The following is a 22,268-nucleotide window of genomic DNA, read 5'->3' on the forward strand; positions in this document are numbered from 1 at the left end:
CAGGAGACGATGGCAGAGGAGGAATAATAGTCAGGAGACAATGGCAGAGGAGGAATAGTAGTAAGGAGACAATGGCAGAGGAGGAATAGTAGTCAGGAGACGATGGCAGAGGAGGAATAGTAGTCAGGAGATGATGGCCGAGGAGGAATAGTAGTCAGGAGACGATGGCAGAGGAGGAATAGTAGTCAGGAGACAATGGCAGAGGAGGAATAGTAGTCAGGAGACGATGGCAGAGGAGGAATAGTAGTCAGGAGACGATGGCAGGGGAATAGTAGTCAGGAGACGATGGCAGGGGAATAGTAGTCAGGAGACAATGGCCGAGGAGGAATAGTAGTCAGGAGACAATGGCCGAGGAGGAATAGTAGTCAGGAGACAATGGCCGAGGAGGAATAGTAGTCAGGAGACAATGGCCGAGGAGGAATAGTAGTCAGGAGACGATGGGAGAGGAGGAATAGTAGTCAGGAGACGATGGGAGAGGAGGAATAGTAGTCAGGAGACGATGGGAGAGGAGGAATAGTAGTCAGGAGACGATGGGAGAGGAGGAATAGTAGTCAGGAGACGATGGGAGAGGAGGAATAGTAGTCAGGAGACGATGGGAGAGGAGGAATAGTAGTCAGGAGAAGATGGCAGAGGAGGAATAGTAGTCAGGAGATAATGGCAGAGGAGGAATAGTAGTCAGGAGACAATGGCCGAGGAGGAATAGTAGTCAGGAGACGATGGCAGAGGAGGAATAGTAGTCAGGAGACGATGGCAGAGGAGGAATAGTAGTCAGGAGACGATGGGAGAGGAGGAATAGTAGTCAGGAGACGATGGCAGGGGAATAGTAGTAAGGAGATGATGGCAGAGGAGGAATAGTAGTCAGGAGACAACGGCAGGGGAGGAATAGTAGTCAGGAGACGACGGCAGGGGAGGAATAGTAGTCAGGAGACGACGGCAGGGGAGGAATAGTAGTCAGGAGACGACGGCAGGGGAGAAATAGTAGTCAGGAGACTACGACAGGGGAGGAATAGTAGTCAGGAGACGACGGTAGAGGAGGAATAGTAGTCAGGAGACAATGGCAGAGGAGGAATAGTAGTCAGGAGACGATGGCAGAGGAGGAATAGTAGTCAGGAGACGATGGCAGGGGAATAGTAGTCAGGAGACGATGGCAGGGGAATAGTAGTCAGGAGACAATGGCCGAGGAGGAATAGTAGTCAGGAGACAATGGCCGAGGAGGAATAGTAGTCAGGAGACAATGGCCGAGGAGGAATAGTAGTCAGGAGACAATGGCCGAGGAGGAATAGTAGTCAGGAGACGATGGGAGAGGAGGAATAGTAGTCAGGAGACGATGGGAGAGGAGGAATAGTAGTCAGGAGACGATGGGAGAGGAGGAATAGTAGTCAGGAGACGATGGGAGAGGAGGAATAGTAGTCAGGAGACGATGGGAGAGGAGGAATAGTAGTCAGGAGACGATGGGAGAGGAGGAATAGTAGTCAGGAGAAGATGGCAGAGGAGGAATAGTAGTCAGGAGATAATGGCAGAGGAGGAATAGTAGTCAGGAGACAATGGCCGAGGAGGAATAGTAGTCAGGAGACGATGGCAGAGGAGGAATAGTAGTCAGGAGACGATGGGAGAGGAGGAATAGTAGTCAGGAGACGATGGCAGGGGAATAGTAGTAAGGAGATGATGGCAGAGGAGGAATAGTAGTCAGGAGACGACGGCAGGGGAGGAATAGTAGTCAGGAGACGACGGCAGGGGAGGAATAGTAGTCAGGAGACGACGGCAGGGGAGAAATAGTAGTCAGGAGACTACGACAGGGGAGGAATAGTAGTCAGGAGACGACGGTAGAGGAGGAATAGTAGTCAGGAGACGACGGCAGGGGAGGAATAGAAGTCAGGAGACGACGGCAGAGGAGGAATAGTAGTCAGGAGACGACGGCAGGGGAGGAATAGTAGTAAGGAGACTATGGCAGAGGAATAATAGTCAGGAGACTATGGCAGAGGAATAGTAGTCAGGAGATGAAGGCAGAGGAGGAACAGTAGTCAGGAGACTATGGCAGAGGAATAGTAGTCAGGAGATGAAGGCAGAGGAGGAACAGTAGTCAGGAGACTATGGCAGAGGAATAGTAGTCAGGAGATGAAGGCAGAGGAGGAACAGTAGTCAGGAGACTATGGCAGAGGAATAGTAGTCAGGAGATGAAGGCAGAGGAGGAACAGTAGTCAGGAGACTATGGCAGAGGAATAGTAGTCAGGAGATGAAGGCAGAGGAGGAACAGTAGTCAGGAGATGAAGGCAGAGGAATAGTAAGGAGACAATGGCAGAGGAGGAATAGTAGTAAGGAGACAATGGCAGAGGAGGAATAGTAGTCAGGAGACAATGGCTGAGGAGGAATAGTAGTCAGGAGACAATGGCAGAGGAGGAATAGTAGTCAGGAGACAATGGCAGGAGGAAGAATAGTAGTCAGGAGAGAATGGCAGAGGAGGAATAGTAGTCAGGAGACAATGGCAGAGGAGGAATAGTAGTCAGGAGAAGATGGGAGAGGAGGAATAGTAGTCAGGAGAAGATGGCAGAGGAGGAATAGTAGTCAGGAGACAATGGCAGGAGGAAGAATAGTAGTCAGGAGAGAATGGCAGAGGAGGAATAGTAGTCAGGAGACAATGGCAGAGGAGGAATAGTAGTCAGGAGACGATGGCAGAGGAGGAAAAGTAGTCAGGAGACGATGGCAGAGGAGGAATAGTAGTCAGGAGACGATGGGAGAGGAGGAATAGTAGTAAGGAGACGACGGCAGGGGAGGAATAGTAGTAAGGAGACGACGGCAGGGGAGGAATAGTAGTCAGGAGACGACGGCAGGGGAGGAATAGTAGTCAGGAGACGATGGCAGGGGAATAGTAGTAAGGAGATGATGGCAGAGGAGGAATAGTAGTCAGGAGACAACGGCAGGGGAGGAATAGTAGTCAGGAGACGACGGCAGGGGAGGAATAGTAGTCAGGAGACAACGGCAGGGGAGGAATAGTAGTCAGGAGACGACGGCAGGGGAGGAATAGTAGTCAGGAGACGACGGCAGGGGAGGAATAGTAGTCAGGAGACGACGGCAGGGGAGGAATAGTAGTCAGGAGACGACGGCAGAGGAGGAATAGTAGTCAGGAGACGACGGCAGGGGAGGAATAGTAGTCAGGAGACGACGGCAGAGGAGGAATAGTAGTCAGGAGACGACGGCAGGGGAGGAATAGTAGTAAGGAGACTATGGCAGAGGAATAAAAGTCAGGAGACTATGGCAGAGGAATAGTAGTCAGGAGATGAAGGCAGAGGAGGAACAGTAGTCAGGAGACTATGGCAGAGGAATAGTAGTCAGGAGATGAAGGCAGAGGAGGAACAGTAGTCAGGAGACTATGGCAGAGGAATAGTAGTCAGGAGATGAAGGCAGAGGAGGAACAGTAGTCAGGAGATGAAGGCAGAGGAATAGTAAGGAGACAATGGCAGAGGAGGAATAGTAGTAAGGAGACAATGGCAGAGGAGGAATAGTTGTCAGGAGACTATGGCAGGGGAATAGTAGTAAAGAGACAATGGCAGAGGAACATCAGTCAGGAGACGATGGCAGAGGAACAGTAGTAAGGAGACGATGGCAGAGGAGGAATAGTAGTAAGGAGACTATGGCAGAGGAGGAATAGTAGTCAGGAGACGATGGCAGAAGAGGAATAGTAGTCAGGAGACTATGGCAGAGGAGGAATAGTAGTAAGGAGACGCAGTCAGAGGAGGAATAGTAGTAAGGGGACGCTGAGAGAGGGGGAATAATATTAAGGAGACACTGGCAGAGGGGGAAGAGCAGTAAGGAAGAGGAATACTAAAGGTGCATTCGTTTTTCTGCCACAAACACTGGTGTCTGGCCATACATCCTCACCTTGCCATTAGTGTTGGGGACATTGTCCAGGTCGTGATCTGTATTCCCATCAATGTAGCTTTTCTTCTGATTGTTCTGCTCTCGTGAGATCATCAGCTGAAGGGTTAACAGGAGGACACTGACTTTATTACTGCGATCATAAGACAAGATTCTCCACACGGTGAATGGACGCGGTGTAACGTTCCACTCACCTCTTTGTGCGTTACAGCGAGCTCTTCTTCCAATAGGCTACACCTCTCCAACGCTACTCGTAAGCGCTCCCTCACCTGAAAGATTGGATTATAGCTGTGAACAATTTATAAAGTACTGTAAGGGGGGAACATACCAGATACCATCTCTAGTATAAAGGTCTTATCGTCCGCTGATATCACAAAAACAGCTCCGCAATTGCACAAAACAATGATTATTTTCTGACCAACCTTCAGGGTAAGCAGCAGTGAGGAGTGGGAACGGCAGCAGTGAGGGATCAGGGCAGGTGAGTATGTTGCTTTTTTAATTTGAATGAACCCTGAGTCCACTAGGTATTATATTGCTGAACTACCCCTTTAATGTTAATAAGCTTAAATGTCCATTTGCCTGGAGAAAATACTAAACGAAAACTATCTAGGTCAGTGTTTCCCAACCAGGGTGCCTCCAGCTGTTGCAAAACTACAAATCCCAGCATGCCTGGACAGCCAAAGGCTGTCCAGGCATGCTGGGAGTTGTAGTTTTGCAACAGCTGGAGGCACCCTGGTTGGGAAACACTGATCTAGGTGAAAAGCTGAGCAGGTTCAGGCAATGTTCACACGGTGGAAATTCCGAAATTTTGTCATAATTGCAGCAAAATTTAGCATTCTCTAAACAAAATTTTAGAATTTTTTTATTAAATCAACCGGAGCCAGAAAGTTAAACAGATTTGTAAATGACTTCTATTAAAAAAAAATCTTTACCCTTCCAGTACTTGTTAGCAGCTGTATGCTATAGAGGAAATTCTTTTCTTTTTGAAATTTTTTTTTTGTCTTGGACAGAGCTGTCAGCAAAGAGAACTGTGGTCGTGTCAGGAACTGTCCAGAGCAGCATAGGTTTGCAATGGGGATTTTCTCCTGCTCTGGACAGTTCCTGACACGGACAGAGGTGTCAGCAGAGAGCACTGTGGACAAGACAAAAAAGAAACTCAAAAAGAAAAGAATTTCCTCTGTAGTATACAGCTGCTAATAAGTACTGGAAGGGTAAAGATTTTTTTTAATAGAAGCAATTTACAAATCTGTTTAAGTTTCTGGCACCAGTTGATTTAAAATAAATAAATAAATTTAAAAAAAAACGTTTTCCACCAGAGTACCCATTTAAAGCCGGGTCTTTAAATTTTGCTAAATGACTAATTTCCACCACGGTAGATCCACTGAGTGAATGGGACAGCGGAACGCCAATGAAGTAAAGGGGCAGTAAATTTCGGCAGAAATTCTGACAGAATTCTGCCTGGAAATTCTGCCGTGTGAACATGGCCTCTGAGGAACGAGTCAACTATCGATCCCTCTATACCCTAGGGGCACATTGTTGTTTGCATGGCTTGTACGTGTGGACAGTAAAAGTCTGAACTATCAAAATATATTGTTAATTACCGGTATCCCGTACAGTGAACGGCGTAAACGTAAAAAAATAAAAAAAAAGTCTAAAATTGCTGCATTTTTGTCACATTTTATTCTCAAAAAAATTTATAAAAAAATGTATAAAAAAGTAAAACCTAAGCAAAAGTGGTACCGATAAAAACTACAGACCATGGCGCAAAAAATTAGCCCTCATATCGCCCCATATACGAAAAAATTAGAAAGTTATAGGTAGTCAAAATAGGCAATTTCAAACATACTAATTTTGTTAAAATAGTTTGAGATTTTTTTTAAGCGGTACAATTATAAAAAAGCATATAAAATGGGTATCATTTTAATTGTATTTACCCACAGAATAGAGAACACATGTCATTTTTACCATAAAGTGTACACCATGAAAACAAAACCTTCCAAAATTTGCGAAATTGCGTATTTCTTTTCAATTTCCCCACATAAATAATATCTTTTGGGTTGCGCCGTACATTTTATGGTAAAATAAGTGAAGTAATTACAAAGAAAAACTGGTGACGCAAAAAACAAGCCCTCATATGGGTCTGTGGATGGAAATATAAGAGTTCTTTTTAGAAGGCGAGGAGGAAAAAACGAAAATGCTAAAATAAAATTGGCCTGGTCCTTAAGGTCAAAATGGGCCTGGTGCTTAAAGGGGTACTCCGGTGAAACCCTTTTTTCTTTTAAATCAACTGGTGGCAGAAAGTTAAACATATTTGTAAATTACTTCTATTAAAAAATCTTAATCCTTCCTGTACTTATTAGCTGCTGAATACTACAGAGGAATCTTGAGCACAGTTCTCTCTGCTGACGTTATTATAATAATAATAATAACGCTTTATTTATTGTTGTCCTTAGTGGGATTTGAACCCAAGTCCCCAGCGCTGCAAGGCAGCAGTGCTAACCACTGAGCCACCATGCTGCCCTTAGCATACATCTGCTATGCATGGTTGCTAAAATGGACAGAGATGTCAGCAGAGAGCACTGTGCTCGTGATGTCATTAGTGTTCCAAAAAGAAAGGAATTTCCTCTGTAGCATTCAGCAGCTAATGAGTACTGGAAGGATTATGATTTTTTTAATAGAAGTAATTTACAAATATGTTTAACTTTCTGCCACCAGTTGATTTAAAAGAAAAAAGGTTTTCACCGCAGTACCCCTTTAAGGGGTTAATCAGTATGTGGGTAGTCCCAACACTATCACTAAGCTATTGTAAATTCAGATTCAGGAACTAAACCAAACAGTGTGCTAAGAAAATGAACCGAAACGTGCTGCTCTGAGAAACCAGTTTCAGCCCCATTAAAGTATTATGAAACGTCAGTCACTGGCGGGCGTTTTGTCAGGATCAGTCACCGCTCACACACATTACCTTTTCATCTAAAGCTTTGTGATGTTCAAAAAGAGACTTCAGGGCCTTCAGAACTTCGACTTCACTGGAGACTCCAGCGGGGGACTGGGCCTGTCTCTTCACCACCGTCATCCTGAGAGAGCGCTCGTGACGGGAGACCAGACACTCCAAGTGTTCCAGAAGAAGCTGCAAAGATCGGAACGTAGAAAGGAGAGAGATGAGAAGAAAAATGGACACTTGTCAGTGATCATGGGAGATGACAGATGGGGAAAATATATAGAAGCAAGAAAATAAAATGCAGGATGGGGCATCTTATAGGGTAAAAGCTTTTAAAGGGGTACTCCGGTGGAAAACTTTTTATTTTATTTTATTTTTTTAAATTAACTGGTGCCAAAAAGTCAAACAGATTTGTAAATAACTTCTATTAAAAAAATCTTTACCGTTCCAGTATTTTTTAGAAGCTGTATGTTATAGAGGAAATTCTTTTCTTTTTGAATTTCTTTTTTGTCTTATCCACAGTGCTCTCTGCTGACACCTCTGTCTGTGTCAGGAACTGTCCAGAGCAGGAGAGGTTTGCAATGGGGATTTCTCCTGCTCTGGACAGTTCCTGACACGGACAGAGGTGTCAGCAGAGAGCACTGTGGACAAGACAAAAAAGAAATTCAAAAAGAAAAGAATTTCCTCTGTAGAATACAGTCGCTAAAAAGTACTGGAAGGGTAAAGATTTTTTTTTATTTTTTTTTTAAATAGAAGTCATTTACAAATCTGTTTAACTTTCTGGCACCAGTTCATAAAAAAAAAATGTTAATTAAAAATTAAATTAAAAATGTTTTCCACCGGAGTACCCCTTTAAAAAGCGACACACCCATGATTCCAATTTGCAGAATGCTCAGCAGAATGGGCAATTCAAGAAAAACAAAGTTGGAAACCACTTGAGTAGGCTGCAGCAAGACTAGATATAATGCCACATACTTGAATCAGTGGGGCGTAAGCAATAGCACCAAACAAAACAAAAAAATACTATACAGGAAAGGCTGCACTGCTATGCACACGGCTCCGATGTAGTGTGAAAGCCACAACATCATGTTTTTTTCATTTAATATTGAATGGGTTTCGGTGTGAAAACCCCTTCTTCAGACCTGAGGTCTGAATAAGGGGTTTTCACTCCTAAAACACGTTCACCATTAAATGAAAAAACATGCCGTATTGGCTTTTACTATATATTGGAGCAAAGGCAAACGGCATGTTTCTCCATTCAATAGTAAACATGTTTTCGAGGTAAAAACCCCATCTTGAGACCTCAGGACTGAAGATTGTGTTTTCACCCCAAAAACATGTTCATCAGTAAATAAACGAACATGCAGTTGAGGCTTTTACCCTACATAAGAGCAAAGCCACAACAGCATGTTTATTCTTTCAATAGTAAACACGTTTTTTGAGGTGAAAAACCCCTTCTTCAGATCTGAGGTGTGAAGAAGGGGTTTTCACCACAAAACATTCACCATTGAATGAATAAACATGCTGTTGAGGCTTTGCTCCAATGAAGGGTAAAAGCCACAACTGCGTGTTCATTCATTAAATAGTAAACATGTTTTTAAGTTTAAAACCCCTTCTTCAGACCTCAGATCTGAAGAAGGGGGTTTTCAATATGAAAATACATTCACCATTTAATGAATAAACATGCAGTTGTGATTTTCACTCTACCCCTACACTGGAGCAAAGCCATTACGGCATCTTTGTATACTTAATAGTATGTGTGTTTTCAAGGTAAAAAGCCTTTCTTCAGACCTAACAAACGCGTTGATCATAAAACGAATGAACATGTAGTCGTGGTTCCTACCCTACATTGGAGCAAAGCCATAACATGTTTATTCATTCAATGGTAAACACGTTTTTGAGGCCAAAAAAAAAAAAAAAAAAACTTTCAGATCTGAAGGAGTTTTCACCATAAAAACATGTTCACTGTTGAATGAATAAACATGGCGTTGTGATTTTTACTCTACATTGGAGCATAGGGTGAAAGGACTTGCCCAAGAGGCCGTGCTGCCCATTCTTTGCCCTACACCTTACACCCTATCCCTACAATGGAGCAGAGCCACAACACAATGTTTATTTATTCACTAGTAAACGTGTTTTCGAGGTAAAAACCCCTTCTTCAGACTCGAAGTCTGATGAAGGTGTTTTTCCTATGAAAATTCCTTCTTCGTTAAATGATCAAACATACCGTTGTGGTTTTCACCTTACATTGGAGCAAAGGGGGGGGGGGGGGAGACTTGCCCAAGAGGCCATGCTGCCTATTCTTTGCCCTACACCTTACCCACAATTCACCTGAGTACATGCGATTCTTACCCGGGTATTGTTCCTCTCAGCCTTCAGCTCTGCGATTTCTTCCTCTCGCTCCAGCAGCTGCTCCCGGCAGATATTCAGCTCTTTAGTCAGCGCCGCAAATTCCTTCAAGACAAACAAAATATTTGCCATTAAGTTTAATAATGAACGCAAAATTTATGACAAGTGCATTAGGCTCCAAAAGGGGTCAATGCTTTTTATCTTAATCTTTTTATCAGTCATGGTCTGAGTGCTGAGACCCCCAACAATCGTTATTACGAGGTAAGAGAAGCTTCTAGCTATGTACTTCTCTCTCGATCTCACTGCAGGAGACTAACTACATAGACCAGTGTTTCCCAACCAGGGTGCCTCCAGCTGTTGCAAAACTACAACTTCCAGTATGCCCGGACAGCTGAAAGCTGTCCGGGCATGCTGGGAGTTGTAGTTTTGCAACAGCTGGAGGCACGCAGGTTTGGAAACACTACCAGTTACGCACTACTACCCCCGGCTCCTCCTAGCGATCGCAGGGGGGTCTCAGCACTCAGATTGATCAAAACTCAGCATTCATGTTAACGATATTTTATTTTTGGAGATTATTTTTTCTAATATTCTTATCTATACTTTATAATAATTTTAATAAGTTTCCATTCTGCTAAAACTAAGCCGAGACTTCCGTCTGTTCAGATTATTTCCCAGTAATGCCTTTCTTCTCACGTGTACAGTGAACGGTGGCATCAGTATATAGATAACACTGGATTCACCACCATTCACGGGAGAGGTAAACCACCTCACTTCCTGTATATAGATAACACTGGACACACCATCATTCACAGAAGAGATCAGCCACCCCCTACCCGTAGGAATGACGTGTAAAAAGGTCACAAAAATGCTCAGTACTGTCTACAATTCATCTGAATGGAATAGCTCCTGTCTATTGTTGCCTATGGTCCATGTGTCCTGCCATAAAGCTTATCACTAAATGCTGTTAAAAACAGTACAGGCAAGATGGCTGCCGCCACAAGGGCACGTTCACACTAAGGAATCTACACGTGGAATCAGGAATTCTGCTCTAGAATTTCGTAGCACTAACCTAGCGTTTAAGGGGTACTTTGCCGGAAAACCTCTTAAAAAAAAAAAAAAAATCTAGGTGATACTTTCCCTTTAAAAGAGGAATTTTTTCCCTCTATCCCCGACTAATCGATTGCTGGGGGTCTGATGGCTGGGACCCCAACCGATCCCAAGAACGGAGATCAAATATAATCTGCAAAAACGCTGTGGCAGGTAGAAACCCCATAGAGAATGAATGGCTGCGTTGTCGAGCACGTGAACTGCTGCTGTTTTATTCGGAAAATAATTCACCTCCTTTCTTGGGATCAGTAGGGGGTCGAAGTGGTCGGACCCCCACCGATCAGCTGCTTATGCCTTATCCTGTGGATGGGGATAAACTCTGGAGTGTTAGAATATCCCTTTAACCATTGACTAAAGCAAGGTTGAGCCACTTTTCTTTTTAAAACACTTCGTGCTAAAATTCTTCACTATTCTCAATAACTCTTCTTGCAGTCAGTGAATGCAAACTTTTTTTTTTCTGTCGTCCGAGATCAGTGTTTCCCAACCGGGGTGCCTCCAGCTGTTGCAAAACTACAACCCCCAGCATGCCCGGACAGCCAAAGGCTGTCCAGGCATGCTGGGGGTTGTAGTTTTGCAACAGCTGTAGGCACCCTGATTGGGAAACACTGCCGCAGACCATGCATGATCCCATTAGCACCTTTTCCAGCTTACACAGGAATACATTAGCAGCAACGCTGTCGTTGCGTCCGGACATAAGGTCATGTCCGTTTTCCGTGCTTTCCTCCCCTCTGTCCCATAACGCTCCATCGCCGGACCGGACTCTCTCTGTATGCGACGCCTCCCTCCCTGTACTGAGTATATACTGGACCAGTCCAATAAATGAAGATTTACATGGCAGTAAATGGTGGGTGAAATAGGTCGTAATTATCTTCTATGACGGTATAAAGGCCATTATAGCCATGAATAGGCACATGCTGTACATATGACCGAGGGGGTGAGTAACTGTGAATGAATGGTAATATAGGGTTGTAAATGGCGCAGTCACACGGAAAGGTCATCCCGCTTCCAGGACATTATGAGTCTTCTCATTACCCACATGGCAGAATGTCCAGGGAATTATCTTGCAAATTTGTATTGTAGGACACAACACCCGATCGTCCTAATGTTAATGGGTGGACTTTATTGGAGGTAGTAAAATGTAAGAATGTAGGGATGTCCGTCAACAATACAGATTACCGATACTTACCAACCTCCTGTCTATTAGGTGAAAGCCCCCAGTAGGTAGGTAGGAAATCCCCCTATTAGGTAGAGGCCCAAAGTAGGTAGGTAGGGAATCCCTCAATAGGTATGGAGAAAATCCCCCTATTATGTAGAAGCCCCCAGTAGGTAAGTAGGTATAGAATCCTATTCTATTATGTAATTGCTCCAGTAGGTAGGTAATCCCCTCTATTAGGTAGAAGCCCTCAGTAATTAGGGAATCCCCCCTTTTAGGTAGAAGCCCTCAGTAAGTAGGTAGGGAATCCGCCTTTTAGGTAGAAGCCCTCAGTAGGAGTGGAATTCCCCCTATTAGGTTGAAGCCCTCAGCAGGTAGGGAATCCCCCCTTTTAGGTAGGTAGTAGGGAATCCGTCTTTTAGGTAGAAGCCCTCAGTAGGTGGGGAATTCCTCCTATTAGGTAGAAGACCTCAGTAGGTAGGTAGGGAAGCCACCTATTAGGTAAAAGCCCTCAGCAGGTAGGGAATCCCCCCTTTTAGGTAGGTAGGGAATCCGCCTTTTAGGTACAAGCCCTCAGTAGGTGGGGAATTCCTCCTATTAGGTAGAAGACCTCAGTAAGTAGGTAGGGAATCCGCCTTTTAGGTAGAAGACCTCCGTAGGTGTGGAATTCCCCCTATCAGGTAGAAGCCCTCTACAGGTAGGGAATCCCCCCTTTTAGGTAGGTAGGGATCCGCCTTTTAAGTAGAAGTCCTCAGTAGGTGGGGAATTCCTCCTATTAGGTAGAAGACCTCAGTAAATAGGTAGGGAATCCACCTATTAGGTAGAAGCCCTCAGCAGGTAAGTAGGTTAATGAATCTTCTCATATTAAGTAAAAGTCCCCAGTTGGTAGGTAACCCCCTATTTGGTAGAAGCCCCCACTAGATAAATCCGTAGGGAATTCTCCACCATTATGTAGAAGCCTCCAGTAGCTAGGGAATCCCACCTACTGCATTGAAGCCCCTGGTAGGTAGGCAAGTAAGGAATCCTCCACTATAAAGGTAGAAGCCATCAGTAGTTAAGAAATTCCCCTATGTGGTAGAAGCCCCCAGTAGGTGAGAAATTCCACTATGAGGTAGAAGCCCCCAGTAGGTGAGAAATCCTCCTATGAGGTAGAAGCCCCCAGTAGGTAAGAAATCCCCCTATTAGGTAGAAGCCCCCAGTAGGTGAGAAATCCCCCTATGAGGTAGAAGCCCCCAGTAGGTGAGAAATTCCGCTATGAGGTAGAAGCCCCCAGTAGGTAAGAAATCCCCCTATGAGGTAGAAGCCCCCAGTAGGTGAGAAATCCCCCTATGAGGTAGAAGCCCCCAGTAGGTGAGAAATCCCCCTATGAGGTAGAAGCCCCCAGTAGGTGAGAAATCCCACTATGAGGTAGAAGCCCCCAGCAATTAGGAAATTCCCCCTATTATGCTGAAGCCCCTAGAAGATAGGAAGGGAATGTTCCTTTTAAGTAGAAAACCCCAGTAGTGAGGTAGTCAGGTAGGTAGGTAACCTCCTTTTTTGTAGATGCCCCATTTAGTAGTTTTCCTCAAAAAGTCAACTCCAAAACCAACTCCCCTTTCCTCCACTACCACACTGAGACCTCTGCATCCTCAGCTGTTGGTGGTGCAGGACCTTCTCCTGCGAACTGCACAATAATGACATTTTATCACACGGCAGGTCCTGCACCACTCTGGATGATGGTGCGAATGATGAAGAGGCCTCTGTTCAGAAGGAGAGCAAAAGAGTTAAATTATTTCCAGAGAGGGGACCTATTGGGGAAGACTACATCTCTCTTCCCACTAATAGGAGTACAAGTAGCGGTATCAGCGCCGACAATAGTACCGGTACCAAGACATCCCTAATCACAGGTCCATGAAGCCAAGGCCCAAATGGGTCAGCATGGTTTTTATGTTATGGATGATTGTGTTAGTGCAACTACAACATCCAGCATGCCTTCCTCACATTTCGCACACATGCCCAGTGACAGGCCCGGCGTCACGTGATGCAATCATAATTCCTGGGCCTTGCGATTGGCTATTTCGTGCCTGGGACACGTTACCAGATCGCCGCTTAACTCAAGTAAATGTGTATTCTCAGCCATAAACTCAGTAGTAAACAGACGGTAATCCAATCTGTTGCGGTTTCATTGTTCGCCAGGGCGTGTTAAAAAAAAATATATATATAAAAACCCTAAATAAATTCCATTAAATCTGCTGCAAGACAGCATCTGGCTCATAGGGAAGAGATCACCTCATGTGAACCCCCCTGGAATAGTCACTGGGTCAGACGAGGAGAAGACCACCCTCGGCCAGATGATGCCGGGGCCCCGTCTGCTGCTGCGGCTGCTGTCACTTCACATGGAGAACAATACGGACCCCCCATTCCATCAGTCTGCGGCAGTAACACTTTCCTGTCTGGGGTGGGAAGGGAATGGGAAATGTTCCTGTGTTGTCTCTCGGATGCAGAACAACTGGAACGCGTTACCCCATCCGGCTCTATTAGGAACAGATCTCCGCTTGGTGCTGGAGCCTGGATCAGGATTTGGCTGTTTCTGGCATGCTTCAGCTTCTGACTGCTCAGTGTTTCCCAACCAGGGTGCCTCCAGCTGTTGCAAAAATACAACTTCCTGCATGCCCAGACAGCCGAAGGTAGTTTTGCATCAGCTGGTGGCACAATGGTTGGGAAACAATGAGCAGACAGAAGGTAGGTTAGGAATCCCCCCCCCCCCCCCCCATTAGGTAGAAGCCCCCAAAGGTAGGGAATCCTGTCCGGGCATGCTGGGAGTTGTAGTTTTGCAGCAACAGGTGGCACACTGGTTGGGAAACACTGAGCAGACAGAAGGCAGGCAGGGAATCCCCCCTATTAGGTAGAAGCTCCAAGTTGGTAGATAGAGAATCCTCCTATTCGGTAGAGGCCCCCAGTAGGAAATAAGGTTGGGAATCCGCCTAGTAGGTAAGTAGGTAGGGGACCCGGCCCTATAATGTAGAAGACCCCTATAGGTAGGGGATTCCCCCTCATTAGGTGGAAGCCCTCAGTACGTATGGAATCCTATTTGGTAGAAGCCCACAGTAGAAAGGGAATCCTATCTGGGCATGCTGGGGGGTTTAGTTTTGCAACAGCTGGAGGCACACTGGTTGGGAAACACTACTGTTTCTGCTCAGCGCCTGCTGTGAATGTTGGGGGTTCAATGTGGGAACATATCACAGACAACATGGCGTCTCTGGCGCTGTCCAGCACTTAAGCGTATTTTTCCGTCTGATCATGACGGTATGAGATACCACGAAAGCACTAAAAGGTCTTTAACATAAGATCCAATTAGACCCATGTCTAATACCGGACATCTGGCATTAAACTTATTAACCATTTTATTTATTTATTTTTCCTAAAAAATTTAAAAATTGTTATAAAAAATTATTACTATTAATTATAAAAAAAATAAAGTGTTATTGGCGATTCATTAGCGCAGCCTGCTGAGGAAAGGCTCAATAAAATCATTGCTGGCTAGTTCAGGGAACTTATAGGAACCACCGCAACAAGAACGAACGGGAGCTCCGGGGCTAGGAATGTATAGGACCCCCTAACCACCATATTCTTATATGTGTGTGTATATATATATATATATATATATATATATATATATATATATATATATATATTTTTTTTTTTTTTTTTTATGGTAGTCTTGTCCAGGAAGGCTGCATACCTACCAAAAAAGTGCCCCGATGCAATGAAGTGAAAAAGTGGTCTTTTATTCACACAAACGTGAGGCAGCAGTAGTTCACTTTTTTGGAGTGCCGCTGTCTTTTGGATATATATATATATAAATAAATAAATAAAGTGACGAGTATTTTCCTCAGGGAGAGGCACCGCTTCCGGTGTAAAACGGAGATTCAAAAAGGCCTTTAGCACTCCGCGGGCTTTCTGGGTAAGAAGCATGCAAAGTAATATTATATATACATATATATATATATATATATATATATTTCACACACACAAAGGCTGGAATACCCCTTTAATTCTAGGACACAATTATAGGAATCCAACATGAAGGTGCAGGTTTGGAGTCCCCTCTCAGATACCCCTGATGACGTGACTGCTGTCTCGAAACATGTAGGGGAGGCTATGCTACTGAGGTTTTTAAAGTCAGCAATATAGCCACTAGATAGCCCCTGTAGTCCTGCAGGCACAGGGTAGCCACATGCGCTCTGGTGACAGCATATATACATGTATTAGTGTGGCGATATTTTGCTGGTGTTTTAACTATGAGGTTTTCATAAGTCTTATTTACAAACACATGAATAAAAGTTAAGTTTTAAAAGGGAGGGTGTTTCATATGGGGTTTTACACCCCAACCTGGAGTCACTCCTAGGTGTGGGGTTTGGTTATATGGCCCTCTCGGCAGGGTCACACGTTTTCTTCCATACTGATCTTTTAGGATTCATTTGTCTCCTTTAGTCGTCTTGTCATGTTGTTTGCCATGTTGGGGTATAGCCGGCGTCAGCTGTAGCCCTCACTGTGTACACAGGGGGCGCAGTCCTCTCTGTGTACACAGGGGGCGCAGTCCCCCGCCTGTTCGGGATTCCTTTCCTCTAGGCTCCATTCCTCCACCATTCCTTCCCCTGGTTACAGATTGTTTAAACCACGTGAGGACACAACCCCCTGGGGCACCGAGGGCCTCTCTGGTTATTTTTCCCCTCAAGTGTGTAAAAAGTGCAACGACATTTGCTGGGTGACCCTCCCAGGACCTGATAGTGATCGGGGTAATGATTAACTCCGCGTCCGCCAGGAATTTACCGCCACAAATGGTAATGCCTCATGGCACTTTCCTCACAGCTCGGGTTACACTGAGGATTTTTTCTGCCGCTGTTTTTTGCTGTTGTGACGTTTATATACTATAAAAGAGCGAATTCACACCCAGGTGAACGAAACATCCGAATGAGGCAAAAACTTTTTGATCTCAAAAGGGTTGTATGCGACAGAAACCTCCGCCCCATACATATAATGGGGGAGATTGATCGAAACTTGTCCTGAGGAAAAGTTGCTGAGTTACCCATAGCAACCAATCAGATCGCTTCTTTCATTTTTGAAAAGGCCTTTGAAAAATGAAAGAATCGATCTGATTGGTTGCTATGGGCAACTCAGCAACTTTTCCTCAGGACAAGTTTTGATATATCTCCCCCTCAGTGTATTCCTGACCCGCAGAGCTGACAATCGAATTCCTCTTGGTCATGTTCATACAGAACAGTTTCTTAAAAAGTCAGACAGGATGTTTTTATTGTGGGAAGACATAACGACCCAGATTTATCAAACTGTGTGAGAGAAAAAGTGGAGAGATTTTCCCATAGCAACCAATCACAGCGCAGCTTATGAGCTGAGGTAAAGTGAAAGCTGAGCTGTGATTGGTCGCTGTGGGAAAATCTCTCCACATATTGATAAATCTGGGCCATAGGGGGAGATTTATCAAAACCCGTCCAGAGGAAAAGTTGCTGAGGTGCCCATAGCAACCAATCAGATCACTTTCATTTTTGAAAAGGCCTCTGAAAAATGAAAGAAGCGATCTGATTGGTTGCTATGGGCAACTCAACTTTTCCTCTGGACAGGTTTTGATAAATCTCCCCCCTAGGGTCTATTCACACGGCAGAATTTCCGCCTGCAGAATTCCGCCTCAAATTAAAGCCCATAGACTTCTATGGGATTCCGCATTCCCATTCACACTTCTGAATTTCCGCTTGCGGAAATTCAGAAGTGTGAATGGGAATGCGGAATCCCATAGAAGTCTATGGGCTTTAAAGCGCAACTGTCATGAAATCTGGGCACGGTAGCCTTTGTACTGTGTGCAGGTGGTGGGTGTAGCAATGTTTTTACCTAATATTTGGCGGCTTTCATGACCCCCAAAAATGCTTTTGATCAAAGCCACCGACGGTCGGATAGGCGTGGCGTGAGGTACGCGATGCCCTGCCTCCTCCCCGCCCACTCCCTGTATGTCAGCGCTGGGACCGCTTTGTGATTGACACACGGGTCCCAGCGCATGCGCCCTTCAGCTAATCTAACGTGCGCACCATTGCGTGTCATCCAGCGAGCGCTCGCTCCCGCTGCAGTCTTCCTCCGCAGTGCTAGCTGGATGACACGCAGCGGCGCGCACATTAGATAAGCTGGTGGGCGCATGCGCTGGGACCTGTGTGTCAATCACACATCGGTTCCAGCGCTGACATACGGGGGGTGGGCGGGCAGCGCGTAGTTCGCGCCACGCCTATCCGACCGTCAGTGGCTTTGATCAAAAGCATTTTTTGGGGTCATGAAAGCCGCCAAATATTAGGTAAAAACATTGCTACACCCACCACCTGCACACAGTACAAAGGCTACTGTACCCAAATTTCATAATAGTTGCTCTTTAATTTGAGGCGGAATTCCGCAAGCGGAACTTCTGCCGTGTGAATAGACCCAAAGGAGCTCGATGGAAGTGCTAAAAAAGTACTTGTTTATATCCAGAGGCAGAGAACGGCATCGTGCTGAATACTATTCACAGCTGAGACCTTGCTACAGTGTATCAGTACGGAAAAAAATCCATTTTCAGGCTGTTCTGTTTACAGGGTATATATTTCAGACTGGATACAATGGTGGCAAATTATATATGGGAGAAGTTATTGGGCCTCGTAAAAATCTATGTCCAGGCCAGAAAACTGAGCAAGATTTTTTTTTTTTTTTTTTTTTTTAATATAAATTTATTTTATAATGTATAGAAAATAAAGTATAAAGGGTAAGGTAATAGGAGCATGACAGGGAATGGCAGAGATGCAAGTGGTCAGAGCATATGTAGAAATGAAGACCCTGTATGAATCGAACCGGAGAAAGAAAAAATTAATTAAAAAATTAAAAATGCAGACAGAACGCGCATTGGTCGCATGTCGGTCATCCTGGCAAACTCCTCTGGTGCCGAGAAACGCAGCTGATTACAGAAAAAAAAAACTGTTTTCTAATCAACTGGTGCCAAAAAGTTATACAAATTTGTAAAATTACTTCTATTAAAAAAATCCCAACCCTTCCAGTACTTATTAGCTGCTGTACGCTCCAGAGGAAGTTGTGTAGTTCTTTCCAGTCTGACCACAATGCTCTCTGCTGCCACCTCTGTCCATGTCAGGAACTGTACGGAGCATGAGAGGTTTGCTTTGGGAATTTTATTTATGCTCTGGACAGTTCCTGACACGGACAGAAGTGGCAGCAGAGAGAAATGTGGTCATACTGGAAAGAACTGCTTATATATGTTACTCACGCACGCAGATGTCTTTTTATCTATTTAGCCTCTGTATTTGGCTCACAAATCCCTCTATTTTGCTGCTCACTCATTCTGACATCCACTGCTCAGGAAGAGGCGTGTCCGAAGCAAGCACTGAGCCCGCCCTCACTCACCATGCATTCACTTCCTCCCTGAGTCTGCTGTTCTATGCTGGATCTCTTCATCCAGTCACTGCAGGCTGCTCTGTAACCCCCTCTCCTCTCTGTTTTCATGCTGCAGTCTGATAGGACAGGAGTGAGCACAGAGGAGTACTAGTCCCGCCCTGACTTTCTGGACTTTCTGATGCTGCAGCCAGACAGGATTATGTTCTGGATGGTATGAGGACCCCTAGTGTGTTTTTTTTTTTAATTTTTTTTATATAAGCCATGATATTATAAAAGACATGATTTCTATGAAAAAGGAGATAACATTTTGTTATGAAGTATATAAGAAAGGTTAAAGGAAAACTGTCAGATATTTTCTCTCGCACTATCCACACTGGTGGATAGTACTGGTGGATAGTGTGGGAGACACTGATTAAAACGAGCCCTACCTTGGTCTGATCCGCCCGACCGTTCACCCGCAATTGTAGTTTTAATCTATGTGTATATCTTGCAGTAACTGGCACGGGCGTGGCTTCTGCAGGTTAACTGGCACTGACGTCAGCGCCGCTTATGAATATTCAACCCCCCTCCCTCCAGCTCTCCCTATCTTCGCCGCTCCAAACTGGAGGAAGGGGGGATGAATATTCATAAGCGGCGCTGACGTCAGTGCCAGTTGACCCGCAGAAGCCCCGCCCGTGCCAGTTACTGCAAGATATACACATAGAATAAAACAACAATTGCGGGTGAACAGCCGGGCGGATCCTGGAAAGGTAGGGCCAGTGGATAGTGCGGGAGAAAATATCTGACGGTTTTCCTTTAATGTTTTGCCAAGATGTACAATATATAAAAAGTTTTTAAATCTGACAGCGCCCATTTAAAGCAGACAACCCCTTTAAGAAATATTGTAGTCATTCCCTGGGGGAGGGGCATTTACTTTTCTACCTTTACAGTCGTATAAAGCGGCACCTAAATCCAATATGTGCTCCGGCAGACACAAAGGGCTCGCTGTATTCTTGCCGTGACCATTGGCTGCCACCCAAACCTGCGACCATCTGTTCGGCAGAAGGCTTGACAGGCTGTCCGGAGAGCGCACCGGAATAATGGGATTAGCCCCTTCGTTGGTGGGAGACTCTCTTAGGCCTCGTAAGGAGCAGTAAGCTACAAACACACAAGACATTGCACCCAGTCAACTCTGCTGTGCCAGATAGTTTTGTCTGCTGTCTGGCACCGAGGACAGGAAGAGAATTTACTTTACCGCAGAGCGAGACAAAGGCGCTACTGTACGAGTCCTATAATAACCTTCCTGAAGAAAGTTATTATCTGTCTGTACGAGAAGGTCAACGAGGAAGTCACCTAGGAAAGACGCCGAACCCCCCACCGAGCGCAAAAAAGGGAAAGTCTTGTGGTAAACTATTGTGGTATTACACAATGTGACACTGACAACACTGCTATACCGCAAGGAACAGCGCAGGAAAGCTGGCATCCAGTCATCTGCGCCATTGTTCTTCCACTGGTATAAATAGCGCCGCCCGCCCACACACTAACTATAGGCAGCGAAACCTTCAAAATTACGAAAGAGACACGGAAACTTAAGTGCGCTGTGCATCTGCTGCGCCGTCTTGTGCCCACTTATCAGCCACCACTGTTCGGATCATTTGGGCACAAATGGTGGTGTGAATAAGCCCTAAGTGATAGGGATCAACCAATATCGATTTTTTTTTAGGGCAGATACCGATAATCTGTCACCTTTCAGGCCGATAGCCGATAATTTATACCGATATTCCGGTATAAGTTATCGGCTATTTCAAAACCCCCGGCGGGGCAGAAGCCGTTGCAGATCAACTTAAAGCACCCGCTTTAAATCAATAAACTGCAGCGGCTTTTGTGGTGCCAGAGACCGCCGCCGCCCGCTTCTCTCCCCCTGCCTGTCCTGAGTTTAACCACCACAGTTGCCCCATCGCCACCCCCCCCCCCCATCCTCTGCCCACATACCGCCGCCGCTGCCCCATTGCCTCCCCCCATCCTCTGGCCACATACCGCCGCTGCCCCATCGCCTCCCCCCCATCCTCTGCCCACATACCGCCGCTGCACCATCGCCTCCCCCCCCATCCTCTGCCCACATACCGCCGCTGCCCCATCGCCTCCCCCCATCCTCTGCCCCTTCGCCTCCCCCATCCCCAGTGTTATAAATACCTGTTCCAGGGGGTCCGCAATCCTTCTGGCTCCATCGGTGTCCTGCGCTGTCACTGTGCGTACTGACAGTGACGTAGCATTGGGGACGTCACTCGTCATTACGTAGCACAGCGCACAGCAACAGCGCACGAGCCAGAAGGATCGCGGACCCCCGGGAACAGGTAATTATAACACCGGGGATGGGGGGAGGCGATGGGGCAGCGGCGGCGATGGGCGGGGGGCGGGATTCATTATCGGCAATGTAATTGCCGATACCGATAATGTCTAAAATCGCGATTATCGCCCGATAATATCGGCCAAACCGGTAATCGGTAGATCCCTACTAAGTGATATTATCAACGGTTTCTGCATCCAAACTTAAAAGTTGCATGGTAAGCCGGAGGCTAGCCTGATTTTTCTAAAGGAAACAATTGCGTCCACATATGGATAACGTGGAAAATCCACAGCGCTATCTGTCTCGCGAAAAAGTAACCTTAGGCCCCAATGACACGGCCGAATGCCCACTCTGCACAACAAGGCGGCACTAGGACCGCATGGAAAAGCGCAATCCATAGAACAGTGTTTTCCAAAAAGTGTGTCCCCAGCTGTTGCAAAACTACAATACCAGCATGCCAAGGCACAACAAGAGGGCACTAGGACCGCTCACAAATGTGCCAGCTCCTTAGACCAGTGTTTTCCAAAAACTGCATCTCCAGCTGTTGCAAAACTACAACTCCCAGCATGTCAAGGCACAACAAGACATCACTAGGAACGCTTGGAAATGTGCCATCTCCTTAGACCAGTGTTTTCCAAAAAAGTGTGTCTCCAGCTGTTGCAAAACTACGACTCCCAGGACTGCTCAGAAATGTGCCATCCATAGACCAGTGTTTTCCAAAAAGTGTGTCTCCAGCTGTTGCAAAACTACAAATCCCAGCATGCCAAGGAACAACATGGCACTAGGAACACTCGTAAAATGCGCCATCCATAGACCAGTGTTTTCCAAAAAGTGTGTCTCCAGCTGTTGCAAAACTACAAATCCCAGCATGCCAAGGAACAACATGGCACTAGGAACACTCGTAAAATGCGCCATCCATAGACCAGTGTTTTCCAAATAGTGTGTCTCCAGCTGTTGAAAAACTACAACTCCCAGCATACCAAGGCACAACAAGACGGCACTAGGACTGCTCGGAAATATGTCTCCTTAGACCAGAGTTTTCCAAAAAGTGTCTCTCCAGCTGTTGCAAAACTACAACTGCAAGCATGCCTGGAAAGCCTTCGGCT

The 22,268-nt window shown here is 45.6% G+C and overlaps 1 protein-coding gene across 1 annotated transcript in view; it reads right to left on the reverse strand.

The window, feature by feature from the left end:
- Window positions 1–22,268, reverse strand: part of PPFIA1 (PTPRF interacting protein alpha 1) — a gene marked incomplete at its 3' end in the record, with an annotated part of 105,983 nt that overhangs the window by 62,509 nt on the left and 21,206 nt on the right. The window contains 4 exon segments of the mRNA XM_056527707.1: window positions 3,877–3,972; window positions 4,068–4,142; window positions 6,836–7,000; window positions 9,164–9,265. Coding sequence (XP_056383682.1) covers window positions 3,877–3,972; window positions 4,068–4,142; window positions 6,836–7,000; window positions 9,164–9,265 — 438 coding nt within the window.

This window comes from Hyla sarda, chromosome 6 (genome assembly GCF_029499605.1).
Source record: "Hyla sarda isolate aHylSar1 chromosome 6, aHylSar1.hap1, whole genome shotgun sequence".
In the NCBI taxonomy this organism is placed as follows: Eukaryota; Metazoa; Chordata; class Amphibia; order Anura; family Hylidae; genus Hyla; species Hyla sarda.